Source organism: Balaenoptera physalus, assembly GCF_965194825.1.
Source record: "Balaenoptera physalus genome assembly, chromosome: 12".
NCBI classification, from domain to species: Eukaryota; Metazoa; Chordata; class Mammalia; order Artiodactyla; family Balaenopteridae; genus Balaenoptera; species Balaenoptera physalus.
The window spans coordinates 68,327,927-68,345,921 of NC_138897.1; the positions used below are offsets into that span (position 1 = coordinate 68,327,927).

General features: G+C 35.8%; 1 protein-coding gene across 3 annotated transcripts; it reads right to left on the reverse strand.

The window, feature by feature from the left end:
* Nucleotides 1-279: 279 nt before the first annotated feature.
* On the reverse strand, nt 280-17,938 carry CEP76 (centrosomal protein 76). 3 transcript variants are annotated; one of them, XM_082417338.1, is made up of 12 exons: nt 17,731-17,938; nt 16,886-17,041; nt 15,764-15,845; nt 14,905-15,129; nt 13,604-13,789; nt 11,329-11,426; nt 10,819-10,947; nt 8,579-8,767; nt 6,040-6,206; nt 4,658-4,991; nt 2,596-2,813; nt 280-2,037 (listed from the first exon to the last, which is right to left on the reverse strand). In XM_082417338.1, the coding sequence occupies exons 1-12, from the start codon at nt 17,791-17,793 to the stop codon at nt 1,899-1,901; spliced, it is 1,986 nt and encodes a 661-aa protein (XP_082273464.1). In that variant the 5' UTR covers nt 17,794-17,938; the 3' UTR covers nt 280-1,898. The 3 variants fall into 3 exon arrangements, with proteins under 3 accessions (XP_082273464.1, XP_082273466.1, XP_082273465.1); XM_082417340.1 differs by lacking the exon at nt 14,905-15,129; XM_082417339.1 differs by lacking the exon at nt 11,329-11,426 and having other exon boundaries at nt 13,608-13,789.
* Nucleotides 17,939-17,995: the final 57 nt, after the last annotated feature.

The following is a 17,995-nucleotide window of genomic DNA, read 5'->3' on the forward strand; positions in this document are numbered from 1 at the left end:
CAATAAAGATGTTAAAAAAAAAAACAACCCAGCACAACCAAATAAATATATAAATATTTTTTAAAAAAGAACACAATAGAAGCATTATATTAAAAAAAGTTTACAATTTTAATAGAAAAACAATTTTTATGACAGAGCTAAATATACAAGGTAAATTTAATTTTTAAAAAGAAAAATTATTAGCAAGAAGAGTAGCAGAATTCTAGTGATAAAAGGACTGAAGTAATATCTGGAAATAAACCATCTTTAAAGGAAAATATTAATTCATGCCAGACTCTATTAAAGTCCATAAAAAGGAAATTTATTTTAGAATTTACACCAAAGGCGCATTATAAGTACATGTGTTACTCTGGCACAATAAGGCAGAAAGCCCAGCCTCAAAGATAACACAGCCTTGCTCTCATATATTATACAGTCTGCCTCTTAGTACGTGCCTCATAAAGAGTTTGTTCCAGAAGTTGAAAACTACAAGCCACTTTGTCTGTCAAAAGCTTTGTGAGTAACTCCAGCAACACAGTAAAAGTCTAACTCATATCTCGCTAATCCTCTAAAGTCATGTCAGTCTCTCAAGAAACTCCTGATTGTTTTCAATAAGAATTGATACAGGAGGGATATTTTCAGACTTTTTAAACAAGTGAAATCATAAATAGTTATCATATGTAAAAATAAAACAAAAAGTAAATTTTAGGATATCTTTAGATTTTAATTTTTAAAACATTAAATCTTATTTGTGATGGTGAATTAAAGTGATGAAAAGAATAACTTGCACAGCCAACAGTACACAGTCACTTTCCTAAGAAGCCCAGCGGGAGAAGGAACTGAACCGAGAGCTGTGCAGAGAGGCGGACGGACCTGCAAAGTAATCCGTCAGGCAGCTTCTTACAGTCAAACTGCTACAGCCTCTTTCTTCAACGTTCACTGTGCTCAATTTAAAATCAAACATCGGCATGGAGGCGCTCACAGAGGCTTATTTTTCAGTGGCCTCACACACAATTCTGATTTAGATTTGTCACATATACATCGATGTTTTTATCACAAAGGGAAAAAGAAAGAAAGAAAAACTGTGGTTTCAGTAGATGGACTCCATGAGAGGCTAGTAATGAACCCTCTGACCACAGAAAATCAGCCAGCAACAGACTATCAATATTAATTACAGAAAACAATTTCTCAACATCATAACAAAAGGGTATGATGAATTTTTTCTAAAATTCCCAATTCACTTTTATAATGAATCAAACTAACAAATATTTATAAATTATCTGTGTACTTTCAAGTGCAGTTTGTTTTGTTACTAATATTTATGCTTTTCTGGTACTAGTTTTTTCCCTGCTCCTGCATCCATATCTTCCCATAACTCTCTGGAAAGTCACAAATATCCCTATGGTTATGGGTAAACCACAAAAGTGGTAAATTCATCAAAATGTATTTTCACCTATGTAATAAATAAATCTGTTGTGAAGTTAAAGTCTCCTAACTTATATAAAATAATCCCATTAATCTATGAAAAATAATAATCATATTAATTTTACTATGGCTCAAACCCTTAGACAAATAACTTTCTGATTACCTGTTAATGTAAAGAAAACTGAGTAAATTTTATATTCATATTTAAACTACTACCTATAAACAAAGTAGCATTTATTAAAATAGGATACACACTTAATTTATACTAACTTCCACTCAGATTTATACAAGTTTTTCATCCTTAATTTTTAAATACACACATCATGATTTTTTTCAAACATTATTAGTCAGGTATATACGAAAGTGAAATATGACATCCAAGCCAGACTGTGATTTTTAAAATAATGAATCTCTAAACAGCTAGTAATGTATCAATACAATGTGTAAAATTCCAATAAAATACAGGTATATTCTTATAGAAATGTTAGTTAGTCCTATAGTACCGAGCGATATTTACAAGCAAACATGATCCAAACAGCACATGCAGATTCAGGGTAAGTAAACACTCGGACACGAACTGCCAGTCGCACCTGGTCTCCACGGCAACAGATTATTTCTTCACAGAAAGGAGACCTACAAAAGAAAGAAAATGTATTCAATTAAGAAATGAATTTAGGTTTTACTTTCTTATTCCCAAGAAAGTCAGTATTTAAAATGATTTTTAGGGATGGGGAGGGTGGGAGGGAGACGCAAGAGGGAGGAGATACGGGGATATATGTATACGTATAGCTGATTCACTGTTATACAGCAGAAACTAACACACCATTGTAAAGCAATTATACTCCAATAAAGATGTTAAAAAAAAATGATTTTTAAAAATCCTGTCTCTGCTACCAATGGCTCTGTAATTTTGGTAAAACTATTCAAATTATAAACTATTTCCTCATAGTCTATAAATTTTTAAAGTGACGCTAGATAAGATCAGTGATCCTCAACTAGATTGCACCAAAACCACTGGGAAAATTATCCCGAACTCTCTAGAGCTACATTCCGGTCCTAATGAATCACAACCTGTGGCAGGAGGATACATCATAAGAGCTGCCTGTGTGACTCTGAAGTCATTCCTAAATGAGAACCATACTGATGGCTGAGATTAAGTCAGAAACATCTATGATGTCACAATCCACCTACCGAAGACACGTGGCAAAGGCGCGCCGCGCATTTCTATACACAAAGTGTATCGGGAACCCTTTAAATGTGTGACCATCAGGTACAGCCCTCCTGATGGCGTCCTGAAATTCTTCATTGCCCGCAGATATACTGGTTGTACGCTCAAATTCATAAGATGCCAGAGCTGGTGATAAGAGATAGGAAAGCTGGTCTTCCCAAACAGTAGTGAGGCCAAGATCCTACAAGCAATCGAAAGGGAAATTGATTATTTTATTGATTATTTTAATAATTGATTATTTTAATGTATGCTAAGAAAAGATTTTTAAAACCTGTCATAATTTTCTTCCTATTAATTATTATAAGGATACACAGAAGTAAAAATTATAAAAGGAACCACAGGTATCAGGTTTTACTTCTTAGAGAAACAACAAAAATCAGCCAATGCAATGTTAGTGAAGGCTCCAAATCCTGTACTTCCTTAATATCCACAAGACCATAAAGAATCATCCTACTGCGGAAGACACAGTGTCACTGAATTCTGAGGTTAAATTTTATTTAACTTTAAAGAGTTTAGCAAGATTGAATCTGCTTAATTTGATTGCTCCCACCATAAATTCAACTGTAGTATGGGAGAAAAGTCAACAAACAAATTGCATATATAATTAAACTCAAATATTTACCAAGCATTTATTCTGCAAAAGGTACCGAAGAGCACAGGCTTTAGGCCCTCAGGGAACTTAAAACATGTTGAAGGCAATTCTAATGTCATTTATAATATCAAATGAACTATTGCTATCTAGACACGAGATTTTTTTTTAATGTTACAAACAAACTCAAAATTCTAAATATTTTGATTACCATAACAGATCTAATTTCACATTCAGTTACAACTGGTTTCAAGTGATCCCAAGGTCTATGATCACCTATACTTTTCCTCGGAATCCCACTTGCTGGTTTACAGACACCATTAACTTAGCTAGTGATCATCAACGGCATCCAGCTCAGTTTTGTTTTCTTTTTCTATACAAAGTAACTCTTATAATGTAATAAAATATCGGTTTCACTTGTGAACAGGAGCTAAGAAAACTAAAAGGCAATACAAGCAATGGAGGGCACAAGGCAGGGGCTTTGGCTTCCAGCAGTGCAGTGAGCTGGGGCCCTGACCCACCTATTGCTGCAAACACACTACAGATGCCACATTAAATACTTCCCAAAACATATTCCTAAATGCTTTGAGGAGTTGGCAAGTAGGTAAGAAGATTTTAGAGGTCAAAGCTAAGAGTAACTGGGAGCCCAGAGAACATACTTGGTAATCAACTTGCCTTTGATGGTCTCAAGGAACGAGTATCAGGGCTCACCCAAGGTGGGGAGTCTACTAGGGAATCCCAAAAGGTGAATTAGAAATCAATCTTCTGTAGAAGTTTTGGACTCTAGTCTTTTGTTGGTTATATGTGTGGCAAATAACTTTTCCCACTCCAAGGCTGCTTTTTCACTCTCTTAATGATTTCTTTTGATGAACATAAGTTCCTAAAATATACTAATCTTTTCCTTTATGATTAGTTCTTTTTATGTTTCCTTTAAGGCCCTTTACAAAACAAATCTAAATGACTAATAAGAAGCTTGATCTCATTAGTAATCAGGGAAATGCAAATTAAAGACACAATGAGGATACCATCTTACATCTACCTACTTTAATGTAATAGAAAAACAAAACAAACTAAACTAACCTGGAAAAAAATGAATATGAAAAAAATTAACCCAATATTTTCAATGGGGAATGATTTGAATAAGTACTTTACAAAGAGGAAATCCAAATTCACAAAAGTCTGACCAAGTCCACCGGTCTTCATTTCTAGAAGGAAGTAATAAATTCTCGAAGTATTGGTGAGTTTAGAAATTTTTGAATCTCAGAACTTTACTCTCATGATTTTCAAAACTACAAGCTTCATAAAGGAAGGGATTGAATTTGCTTTGTTTAGGGCTAGAATATTGATTGGCACTATTTTACATGCCCCCCCAAAATTATTAAATACATAAACAAATGAAAAAACTGCACGAAAGCACAAACGTCAGTGTTAATTACCTTCCTGTGTTCCGACACGAGTAGCCTGAGCTGCATTTCAATTTCATTGCTTGTTACCGAAGCATCGATTGTGGACGCACACAGCGGAGGGAAGGGAGGGAGGGACGTCGTGGCCCCTGGAGCACACACGGATTTAACTGCTTCCTCACTCATGGGTTTCCATTTGGACTCATCATTCAAATCAAACACACAGCTTTCTACTGAGTCAGAGGGCTGACAGTTTCCCAGGAACATCTGATGATTGAAAACACAACCGATTGTTCGATACGGGTACAACGGTTTGGACTGTTCAGCAGCTGAAGGCTCATCAGGATTGGTAGGTTTGTGGAGGTATCTAAAAAAGATTAATCATAATTTTATATAATAAGAACTTAAAAATTAAGATGACAGCAGCTTATTGAGGAAAAAAATTATTCTAACACTTAAGGTCATAACTATTTCCCAGGACTACAGTTTAATACTTGTTTTTCCTTCTTCTATTTCCACAATCTGATTACTCTATGTTAATTGTATGGCACATCTTACGATATAGAACCAATTTTATTCCTTTAACACAAGAACATATTCTGTGTATAGCATTAAGATCAAAAACACTTATCAGATAACAAAATAATTTAGTTACACATTTTTAGGTACAACTAATTAAAATGATTATCAACCAGGGAAAAAGAAAACCCAGGAAAATGAGAAGAGGGCCCAGGGCTGTGCCTTCAGGAACTCCCACATTTGAAGATAAAATGAAGGAAAACAGAGAACAGCCAAAGAGGAATAATGAAAACTGAAACACAGTGCTACGAGAGAAGCTATGGAAGAGAATGTTCCAGGAAGGAGGGGAACATTTCGCTCTTTCAAAATCTGATGACACTGAAAAAAAGTACAGTGGATTTACCAACACAGAGTTGGTAACCACATCAAATTTTCAAAAGAAATGATTTACAACTTGTATTTATTTTTAGGCTTAGGGACGATCATCAGGAAAAACATATGCCAGGACATCCCTGGTGGTCCAGTGGTTAAGACTCCACAGTTCCACTGCAGGGGGCACAGGTTTGATCCCTGCTCAGGGAACTAAGATCCCGCGTGCCACGTGGCACACATGGCCAAGAAAAAAAGAAAAAAAAAAAAAAGAAAAAACATAAGCCAATTACATGAAATTAAAAATAAACATAATTCATTTTTTATTAATATCATGTTGGTAAAGAACATTTTAGGTGTACAAATTTTCTTACAGTTTAGTTCATAGTTATCTTACTTGAAGTAATTTTTTATATAACCAAAATTATCAATACGTGTCTTCGAGTATCATCAATACAAACAAAGAACCTATAGTTTACAACATTTACACCTTCATGTTAATATCCTTATAAACTTAGTTGACAAACCTGTGTCCTGTTAAACTCTCCCAAAAAGTGATGGTTCCATCAGTCCCACACGTCATAACCCATGCGTGGGTCACTCCCTTGGCCTTTGTCCCGACACAGACAAAGGCTTCCAGCCCATATCCGAGAAGGAGGCTGCACAGGAGGTTGGCATGGTCTTCACAGTCTCCCTGGAAATGAAAGGAAGTAAAATTAACTATTTATTCCTTCATATTGTTTCCTCTTTAAATATTTAAATACAAAATTGCAATTAAAAAGTATTATTAAATTTTCACTTTTAATCATTAGTCCAGTGTTAAGCTAAAATAATGAGGGGAAAAAAGAACATACAAATTTTAAAAGCACCTATTTTACAAAGTCAGTGCCTACAAATGTGATAGTAATAATATGTACACTTTAAGATTCCAAAGTTTATAAAGAACTCATACAACATAGAAAGAAAAGCAGTAAGAATTTAAAGGTAAATAGCTAAAGGGCATGAACACACAAGCTGACAAATCATATAGTAGGAAATGAAAATAAATGGGAAAATACTCAAACTTAAAACAATGAATTAAAGTATCTATACATGATCGTTTTAAGGAAATACATACATAGAAAAAAATGATTGGATAAAAGAACAACAGAACACCAACAATAGCTACAATTAGCATAGATTATATATATATAGTTTCCCCTTCTCTTGTCTAAACTCTCTTTGATAATGTTATATTACTTTCACAATTTTAAAAAATTATGAAACAACAAAAATAATAGAAAATATCTGACATTTTCTGTGAAAAAAGTATTAAAATTAATTACACAGTAAGGCTATAATTATATGAAGATATGTATTTAAGTGTAGGACTACAGGTAATATACAAAAGCAAAAATAACTACTGAGTTCAGTGTTAGAATGAGGGATGATTTCTTTCCCCCCAAATTTTGCATTAGTGGCTCTACACTGCTGTCTTTTAATTAACAATAATAAAACAAATAGCATCTTATAATTGTTAAATTGACTTTTGAAAAATGTAATATCCAACCTTTTAGACCCAGTTATTTCTATACATGAGATTTTGTATTAGAAAAAAATTTCAAAAGAAAAATAACAATACAACCAAAGACATTCAATGTAAAAATTCATTCACAGTGATATAAAAAAATTGGAAGCAAGCCTAACTTAGCCAAAAGAAACAGTTCCTATGATGGCAAAACAGATCCTATGACAGCAAAACAGTTAAGTAGATTTTGTATATCAACTCATGAAAACTTTATTCAGCCATTAAAAGATGGAGATCATAATGACTGTAGCAACACATAGGAAAATGTTCAAAGCATAATGCTAATTTATAAAAGCAGGGCACAAAATTTTATTTATATCAATTATAATTATGGAAAAAAATCATATATACACAGGAGAGAAACATAAAAATATAAAAATAGATGAAAAATAGAATTATGGGTGAAATTTCACCTTTACTGTTGTAAAGCTATCGTTTGTGCAAGAAAAATATTTTAAATAATTCTCAAACTTCTAAGTCAAGCTGTGCTATCTCTTCAAATAAACTCAGGTAAAGAAAATAAAACAGAGAATCAAAGGGGGTGATTATTTGTTTTACAAAAGAATTATTTAGATAATTTAAAATATGTACCAGTCCTACTATATTTGAAATTTTTGTTTTAAGTTTAAATCCATACATATAACTTCTGGGAACTACAACTTGGGAATAAATCAAAATAATTTTTTTGACAAGTAATGTTTAACTGTTTTCAATTGTCTTTAAAAATCTTTCCAATTGACAAATCAATCTCTAATCTAAATGGTTTCTTCCAATGTATAAGCTTTGCCTTGTGAATACCCATATGTACTATTTATACAACTTCAGACTAAAAATTATTTCAAAACAATAATACATGAAACAAATTTATTTTTTCTGTTGTGTTTCAACAGAGTTGGAATGCTAAAGATAGTCTTGTTTTCATAATACCATCAAAATTTTTAGAACACAGAAAATTAAAAAATATCCCATAATATATAAAATTAGTTTACTGAAATCAATTCATTTACGTTCAACATCAATATATACACACAAATTCTTAAATATATACTTATATTTGAAACTAAATACCGTGTAATCCAACATTTTTTTCCATATTCATTTTGTAACTGCCATTTTCTCTTTAAAAAAAAAAAGTACCATCTAAGCACATTTTAACCCATGAATAGTACTAAAAGACCATGGTTCTGGTCTTGGTGCTATACCTAATTCACTGTTTACCTCTCCACCTTGATTTCTGACACTATAGTACTTGTAGGTCCCTACACCTCACAAAAATCACATTATGTTAAATAAGAAATTACAAGAGAAAATAAAGATGTGAAGTTTTTTTTTTAATGTACTGACATTTAAATGTTAAGGAAAATGATGAAAACAAGACCCTGACTTGTTCAAATTGACAATACGTACTTTTTTCCGAAGTTAATTCTTTTACAAATATACCATAAACTCACAATAACTATGATGTACTGGTTTTTAGTTCTATTATGTGTGTAGGATACCTTGTTTCTACAGAGAAAGGCCAGCAGAGTGCACCACTGTTCCTGTTTACCTCCTCCTCCGATAACAGGGGCTTTTTCATAACCAAGGACATTAACAAATCTTGCTGCTTGCCTTGGAGTATCCAGAAGCCTCCCAGCTCGAAGTGGTTTAACATAAGAACAGACTGGTCTATTTATCCCATTTTCATCCTGGAGGAGAAGGGGAAAACATTATCTGTAATGACAGGTTAATCATTCCCAATTTTAACACTTTTTCTTAGAATACATTAATGAGAGAAAATAATTCTGGGCACCACTTCTTGAGCACTCACCTTACATGCAGCACTAGGCTGCTGAGTGTTGTGCATGCAATTTTTCTTTTAATCCTCATAACATCTCTTACTATTTTCATTTCATCGATAAAGAAACTGAAGCTACACGCAGAGCAACTAAGCTCATGTGCCACAACTACTGAGCCCTCGTGCCACAACTACTGAAGCCTGCACGTCTAGAGCCCATGCTCTGCAACTAGAAAAGCCACCGCAATGAGAAGCCCGCACACTGCAATGAAGAATAGCCCCCGCTCGCTGCAACTAGAGAAAGCCGGCGCACAGCAACGAAGACCCGACGCAGCCAAAAATAAATAAATAAAATTAAAAATAAATAAAGTTAAAGAAACTGAAGCTACAGCTATTACACAACAGAGCCAGGATTCAAACACTGAGCCATCTGACTCCAAAGCCTGTGACAGTAAGAACTTAAACCATCTTACGACCCAGCAATCCCACTCCTGGATGTACATCCAAAGCAACTGAAATCAGCATCTCAAACAGATACCTGCACACCCATCCCAGGTCACTGCAGCATTATTCACAATGGCCAAGTTACGGAAACACCTAAGTGTCCATCAAGGGATGAATGGATAAAGAAGGTGTGGTGTATATGTATACACAACAGGACATTATTCAGCTCTTCCGTGTGCCATTTCTCCGATCCACTTCCTCCCTCCCTCCCTGTGCAGGTCCCCTCTCTGGTCCGGGATTCCACAGGGCAGTGAATAACTGCACCCCAGACTACAAAGACAGCAGGGAGCCAGTTATACCTCAACTGGTTTCTCTTCACCCTTGTCCTGACATCACCTGCCCAGTCATTCAACGTATAGACAATGCTATTGGAAAGTCAGAAGCCACTTCCCGCATTTCCACCACCAGTCAACTAGGTCTCCCATTCTCAAGCTCCTCACCTAGAAACTGAACCATTTTTAGCCTGTTCTAAAATCTAGGGAATGTAGGTTAAAGCTAGACAAATGTATAGGGTCTGAGAAATACTACCCAAAATACTACACTATACTCATATGAAAGCACCTACTCGAGGCTGAACACATATAAAATATTTGAATGGTTTCTCAGAAGTTGTAAAAAAAAATGGATCTGATCATTTATCTTATGTTGGTTCATTAATAAGAGAAAATGGGCTTAGGATACAGAAAAAATAGAGGCAGAGGGACTTCCCTGGCAGTCCAGCAGTTAAGACTCGCGCTCCCAATGCAGAGGGCCCAGGTTCGATCCCTGGTTAGGGAACTAGATCTCACATGCTGCAACTAAAGATCCCACGTGCCCAACTAAGACCTGGCACAGCCAAATAAAAATACATAAATATTTTAAAATTATGATAAAAATAAACAATAGAGGCAGAGATAATAACTAAAATGCTGTAAAATATTGCTGGTCACCAGCTTAGAGATCTGGGTTAAATAAAATTATTACATGTAATATTGTTTGCCTTAAAAAAGTACCCTAACAAAAAAATACATGCCTACACTCCCAATTCTGCACATGAAAGTTGAATTTATATATAAATTGCAAAGTGTCCCAGTACTTAATTATTTAGCACAAAGTATCTATCAAGGACACACTCCAAGTTAAATAAAATGAGTTTTCATCTAGTTTAAATCAAATATATTCAAAAAAGGTTTAGAAAAACAATTGAAAAAGAAAACCAAAATAAAACAAAGATTGTGTTATGTCACTCACCTACTTACTACTGTAAGAGAGTACTACAAAATCAGCATTCTATTTTATAAATAAACTTTCATTTGTCTGGAATAAATACACTTTACAAATTCAAGTTAAATGAAATTTACATTTACAACAGTAAATCTCAAATAAATACATTTTACAAATTCAAGTTAAATGAAATTTACATTTACAACAGTAAATCTCAAATACAGGTGTGAAGCTTTTCTCATACAATTTACAAACCTGTGCAAAAATCTTAACCAGCCGTGAATTGTGTGAGGGTCGAATTTGCAAATATTCTCTCCACCACTGCTTAGCATACACAAGAAATAACCGCTCTTTCTCTGCAGTTTTCTGACGTTCCAAAGCAAGCTTGAAATTTAAAAAATATATATCAATTTATATTCATTCTGCTTAATTAATTACTTCAAATATGTAACAAATCTCTGCATATCCTCCATCGTTACCAGTACCCTAATCGAAGACACCACCATCACTTGTCTGTAAGGGCCTCCTAACTGGTCTCCCTGTTCTCACACTTCCCAGGACAATCCAGTCTCCATACAATAGTCAGAGCCACCTTTTTTGACCCCAGACAAAAATTTTTAAATAATGATTCATATTGTCCTTCTCTTGCTTAAAACTAATAAATGATAATTTTCTAAGAAGAGAACACTTTCTACAATTAACAAGTAAATATACTAACTACTATGAAAACACACACACAAAGAAGAGAAATTCAGGATTATTTACCTGTGTGTTCACTACTTCCTGAGATAATGTTTGATTGAGTGGTGGGTACATCTCAAGTTTTATATTTAAAATTCCCACAGAAACTTTTGATTCTGTGCCTGTAAATGTAAATAAATGTAACTTCAAAAGTTTCAATACTATATATATTTAGTCAATCAAAGTTTAACCAAAATAATTTAAGAATTTTTGTACTTTACCACTTACATGGAATAAAGATTTAATGTCACCTTTAATATTCATATTAAAAATGAACCAAATCAAATTGGTTTTTATTTTGTTCAAAGGCCTTTATCTAGTTATAAGGAGATTACCTATTTTCTTAGCTTCCAAATTACATTTTAAACGACTTTTCAGACCTAAAGAATTTATGATTCTTGATTTTTATCTTCATTAAAAACAAAGTCAAAGCAACTGGGTTTTTTTTCTTCTTTTTTTTTTAGTATCAATAATGTATATGTGTCAATCCCAGTCTCCCAATTCCTCCCACCCCACCCCCCCTTGGTATCCATACATTTGTTCTCTACGTCTGTGTCTCTATTTCTGCTTTGCAAATAAGATCATCTGTACCATTTTTCTAGATTCTGCATATATGCATTATTACACGATATTTGTTTTCCTCTTTCTGGCTTACTTCACTCTGTATGACACTCTCTAGGTCCATCCATGTCTCTACAAATGACCCAATTTCATTCCTTTTTATGGCTGAGTACAAAGCAACTGTTAACACCTCATTCTCAGAAAATATTTATATATTTTGTCACATATAGTAATTTCCATTTATCCCTTCCCATTTTTCACATTACATGTGAGTACAAATTTTTAATCCATGCCTGGATCTAAAGAATTAGAAAACAAATATACTTCACACCAGAACTATTTAATATTTCTTTGATGAATCAGAAATTTCCAGGTCATTCTATGACTATAGTGTTAGGTCTGTATTTGAAAACAAATAATAGGTATCTCTTTTGAGAATAAATATCCTGGGACTTCCCTGGTGGTCCAGTGGTTAAGACTCTGCACTCCTAATGCAGGGGTTCCCTGCTCAGGGAACTAGATCCCGCATGCCGCAACTAAGACCCGGCGCAGCCAAATAAATAAATAAGTATTTTTTTGAAAAAATCTCCTACATAGAGCTTTCTCCCTACTATTTACTTATGGAAAAACGTATTCTGGGTTCTAACTTATCAAAATCTAAATTACTAAAGCTCTATTGCCCACTGGCCAAGTTTAACTCTGTAACCAAATTTCAATACCACAAGTATTGGGTCGGCCAAAAGGTTCATCCAGGTTTTTCCATAAGATCTTTTTGGTCAACCTAGTAATTGCATAATATGTAGTGTTTAAAACAGTGCAGGTTTTATTTTGTTCTTCGTTCCACTAGCGAATATTTATTACATATCAGGTAGCATGCAAGAGTCCAGGAAAACAATGGTGACAAGACAGGTACCATCTCTGTTCTCAAACAATACTACCATTGATACTGACATTGAGCAAATTAGCCCTTCTTTGAGCCCCTTTCCCACCTGTAAAAGGTTAGAAGAATACCTACTCCATGTTCTGCAAGAACCGCTGGTACAGGAAGGCCCTGGCACTGATGGGATGCACAGTATTCTGGGCTGTGCTAGGATGGAGGTTGTCACGTATGGGTGAGTGCGTTCGTGCGTGTGTGAAGAATCTTAACTTTCTTCATAGCAAATAAATTTGGAGGAAAAAAGCCCTCAAGATTTCTTTATGCATCTCACAGAAAAAAAATTTTTTTCCTTAAGACAAGGCCAGAGTGACAGTGAAGTTCTATACTCACACTACTCAAGACATTTCCTAAAATTATAATACTGGAGTCCAATTGTAATTCCAATGAAACTCTTTTTACACGTTTCCCCCTTGGCTTACAAAGGCATTTTTTTTTTAATTAATTAATTTATTTTTTTGGCTGTGTTGGGTCTTCACCTCTGTGCGAGGGCCTTCTCCAGCTGTGGCAAGCGGGGGCCACTCCTCATCGCGGTGTGCGGGCCCCTCACCATCGCGACCTTTCTCGCTGCGGAGCAGAGGCTCCAGACGCGCAGGCTCAGCAGCTGTGGCTCACGGGCCCAGTCGCTCCGCGGCACGTGGGATCCTCCCAGACCAGGGCTCGAACCCGTGCCCCCTGCATTAGCAGGCAGACTCTCAACCACTGCGCCACCAGGGAAGCCCACAAAGGCATTTTTAAAATGTAAAATGTATTTACAAACCAACTGTGGCTATAAAAAGGTAACAGTGATATTAATCATCATACCTACACCCATAAGTTCCACAGTAAGATTGGTGACTCCATTTTCTGAGCCCAAAACTGATCGCCATTCAAGAAAATAGGATGCTACTAAAGTGGTCTCGGCAAATATGTCTGTTTTGATTAGCACCATATGAACTGGGTCACTTATTGATAACATTGTTGTTGAATCAGCCATTCTAGTTCCATCACCTAGCAACATAAACAAAAAAAATTACACCACATTACATATCCAGTTAGACCAACGTAAAAGAATACTTTCATTGAAAAGGATACTAATAATAAACAAATAAAACCAAACAGAGCAAGTTGGCAATGCCTCAGGAAGCATGCTACAGACTGGGAATAAAAGTACAGTCCTATTTGTATCACTAACTTTTGAGAGGACTGGTGGAACTGTGACAAGTTACCTAGTTACTTAATGCATATTGGTGTTTTCTGACCTCTAAGAGGTAAGTCTGCTCTTCAAAAGTACATAAATAATATATGCTACCACAATAAAAGGCCTTCAAACATGTCAACATTCCCCTTTAATATTCCCCTTTAATAAAGGTACCATTATACCATTATTCCCCTTTAATAAAGATACTTTAGGAATAAAATACCTTTATCCCAAAACCTCTAGAAACAACCACTGTATTATCTACACAAAACTGAAAGATCCAGCACCTTGGAACTAGCAATTTAAGCCATTAACTGCCTTATTAAGGTAACATTTTTCACCGGGTAAAAAATAACAAAATTTTAGTAGTGCATTAGCCATCTCAGTAATCTAAAATTCTGAACGTATAATTATAAAACTGTTAAGTTTACAAATATGTTATAAAGATTTTGATATTGACAACTAAAGTATGTAAGATACCTTTACAGAAAGAAACAATGTTAAATAATTACAGTAATCAAGCATCATAATTTTAAAGTCATAACAATGAGTAATAGAGTCACATCTAAACTTTGATTGTAAAAGTTACGTGACATCGTAAATCTAGCCATCTTTCATAAATGAGGATCCTGTCTCATTCTCCACCTAACAAGCATTTAAATTTTTATTACTAAAGAACCAACCATTAAAACAGTCAAAAAATAATATTCAGGGAAAACAAATTTGCAAAAATAAAGCAAGAAAGTAGGTATAAATAGTTTACGTAGAAAAAAGCAGCAAGGGAAAATAAATAAAACAAAAGACCGGGAGATTCATCCATTATAAATCTCCCCTTAAGCAGAAGTTGTTTACTGCAGAAGTTGTACTGCAATAAAACCTAACAAAGATTTACAAAATTAAATGGCAATTTATTATTGCTCCTTACCTAAATTTTCTCTGTGTACTTCAAGTAAAAAGCCATCATGAAAATCTGGTTCACAGGCACATGGAACAGGTTTAGAACGAAAACGTTGGTTTCGAAAATGTAAACATAAAGTAAAGGTTGAACAAGCTTGTCCTGGTATAGGCTCAGGTTCTTGCAGGTGTTCCAAGAAAGCTTTTCCACCCAAAACCTGAAGGTAAAGATACCTCCGTGTTGGATCAATATTAGCTGTAAAGTGTAGCAATATATATGAGGAAACTGCCAATTAACTTAAGCAATGTGATCAAGACAATAGGAAATAATAACTTGACAGAAATAAAACCAAAGACTAAATAAAGAAAGAGTAACATATTTACTATATACCAGGCCCCCCCCCACCCGTGTACCCCGCGAAGAAAAGATACCTAATATGATATCTTTTTCTGAATTTACACTCTGGCTACTTTCTCCCAGCTAGAAAGGAGTCAGAGACAAGGTTTAGGATACCTTTATTTTTTAGTTGCTTATCTAACATTCCTTCACCTCCACAAACCAACTCAAACAATTACCAACTCAGCTAGTATACTTGTTAGATAATTACACTGCCATTAAAAAAGCAAGGCTGTACAATTTATAAGCTATATTAATAAAATATGAGAAACAGGTGGTCCTGTTTTTGCTTCCACTCAGCTATACATTAAATCTTCTGATATACTTCATGCAAAATAGAATCTAGGTTTTTTGGATGATTAATCACAAAAATTTAAGTATTTCATTATGGAAAAAAAAATTGAAATGTTTTCTATCAAATACCAAACAGTATAGCCCATCAATATGCAGTACTATCCACAACTAAATTAATGTTAAAAAGAAATACACATACTTTTTTTTAACAACGTTGATTGTCTGTCAGTAAAGCCAACAGGTTGTTTTGGAGAGGAAGGGAGTTCTTGATCAACATTATCCTAGAATGGCAGAAAAAAATCAAAACAAATTAGAAAACAAAAATTATAGTTAAGCAAGGAAATGCCAATAATGGGACTAAGAACTGAACCAAAAGCAGATAGGATAAAACCCCCTCAAAATGTCCTTACTTTCCTAGCATAGTTAAAATAATGAAAAGCCTGACAAAACAGTAATGCAACTGGTCACGCCTAAAGTCTAACACGAAGGAATTAATGATCTTCAAGCCATGTCCACAGAATGCTAAAACAAATTCTTAACAGTTTACAGAAGGTTAAATTTTCTCCAAACCTCATATAACATCTGGCTTGTGATTCCACCAGGAACAGAACTGATTTTAATAAGGAAGTGACACATTCACACAGCAGAAGCTGTTACTAGGTCAATTTTTATAACAAATGAGTTTATAAACCTCAAAAACCAAAAAAGGATGCTGTACTAAAACACTTATTCCCTGGTGTATTATGAAGTCCATCCAATTTTCACAATATATTACCTAGGTATTGAGGTCACAGTCTCTCATTATTGCCTCATTTTCAAAAGAAGACCTACTTACTAATTTGTGCACTGAGAGGCTATCACCTCACTACTGACCTATTTGTATGAAAAGATTTGAAGGTTCTTATGCAGACAATTATTTTCTTAAAGAGACTGATAATTTGTTCATCTTAGAAAACACAGTGCCAAAAGAATGTGTTTATTTTAAAAATAAGCTTAATCTAGAAAAATTATAGAATATTAGTAAAAAAGAATTAGGTTGGAGTGAACTAATTTGACTAATATATATACTTACAGACCTAGAAAATAACTGTAAAGGGAATAATCAGGTCCATAACTCCAATTTCACTGAGGCATAATCCTACCTGCTCCATTCAAGGGTAGAGTAGCTCATACTTGAGACAAGGATATTACTAGACAAAATGGTCTTATTTAAAAAGTAGTTTTACTAAAAGGAGAGGCCCCAAATATGGACCCTATGAGCAGCAGTAAGCATGAGAATATACTTAGACTCTCAAATTTTTTCCTCTAAAAGATGACTCACAGTAACAAAATTAAGTTCTTTCATCACATCATCAATGATTCCCCGGCGTCTAAGGGCTTTGATCAAATCTTCCGTTGATAACTGTTGCTGATCAGGTGCCAGTTCTTCCCGTATGGTCTCAGCAAGGATTTCTCTTATCCTGCCATGGACATCCATCTATGCAGAAAACTCGCATTACGACTTACAACGTTACAAATCAGTCAAAGATTGCCAACTAGCTAACCTCTTTCTAAAATACTGACCCGCCCCCCCAAAAATAGTAATCATAATGAGAGTGTAGATAGACTAAATTCAGGAAGACCTCTAAAGTAACAATAAATGTGAAATTATCACCGAAATTCACTGAGAATAAAGATAACGTTTTTAAAAGGAAAAAAAACTTTAAAGATGAATTTTTTAGTACAAATCCTAAAAATAAGCTCTACTGCTTATCTATTACCTTTGCTAGCATTTCCCCACAAATAACACTCAACCGAAACCAGCCTTTTGAGAGTAGAGCAGAGACCTGCAGGAGACGATCAAAGGCTAAATGTCAGCTTTCAACTTTTTAGATGTGACCGTGAGTTAACTGAGTGACCCTTTATGAATCTGAGGGACACAGTGCCGTGTCAGGACCACGGCAGGGCTGAAAGACGCCGACACTCGGCACAGGCGCGCGGCGGGCGTGGGGCGGCTGCTGCGGGGCCCCAGCTGAGCCCCGAGCACCAGCAGCCCGTCCGCCGCCACCTCCCCGGTGAAGCGACGGCCTGCGGCCCCACAGCCGTGCTCGACGCGGCTCCGCGGGGCTTGCCTCCCGCCCCGGCCCGGCCCCCGCCGCCCGGTCCCCGCCGTCCGCCCCGCCTCGCCTTGCTCAGCTGCTGGTGGATGAGCTGCTTCAGCTCGGACGCCTTCTCCGGAGGCAGCGACATGCTGGGTTCCCCTTCGGGCGGCCCGGCCGCCGCAGCGTCTCCGCGGCAGAGCGAGAGCCCGCGACGGCTCAACTCGCGCGCTCCCGGGCCGCCGCGCCAGGCCGGCGGGGAAACCGGGCGGGGCCAACTGCTGTTTCCAAACGGCGGCCGGGCTGCCCCCGCGCCGCCTGTCAGTCATTTCGGCCGGCGACCCCCGTTTGGC

Excerpts from the sequence above, each read along its gene's own strand:
- CEP76 (XM_082417338.1), bottom strand. The coding sequence starts at position 17,793 with ATGTCGCTGCCTCCGGAGAAGGCGTCCGAGCTGAAGCAGCTCATCCAC. Across the intron at positions 15,846-16,885 it reads AAGAACTTAATTTTGTTACT|GATAATGTTGATCAAGAACT; the intron begins GTGAGTCATCTT and ends CTGCCATTCTAG. Across the intron at positions 10,948-11,328 it reads AGGAAGTAGTGAACACACAG|CTTGCTTTGGAACGTCAGAA; the intron begins GTAAATAATCCT and ends TTAAATTTCAAG.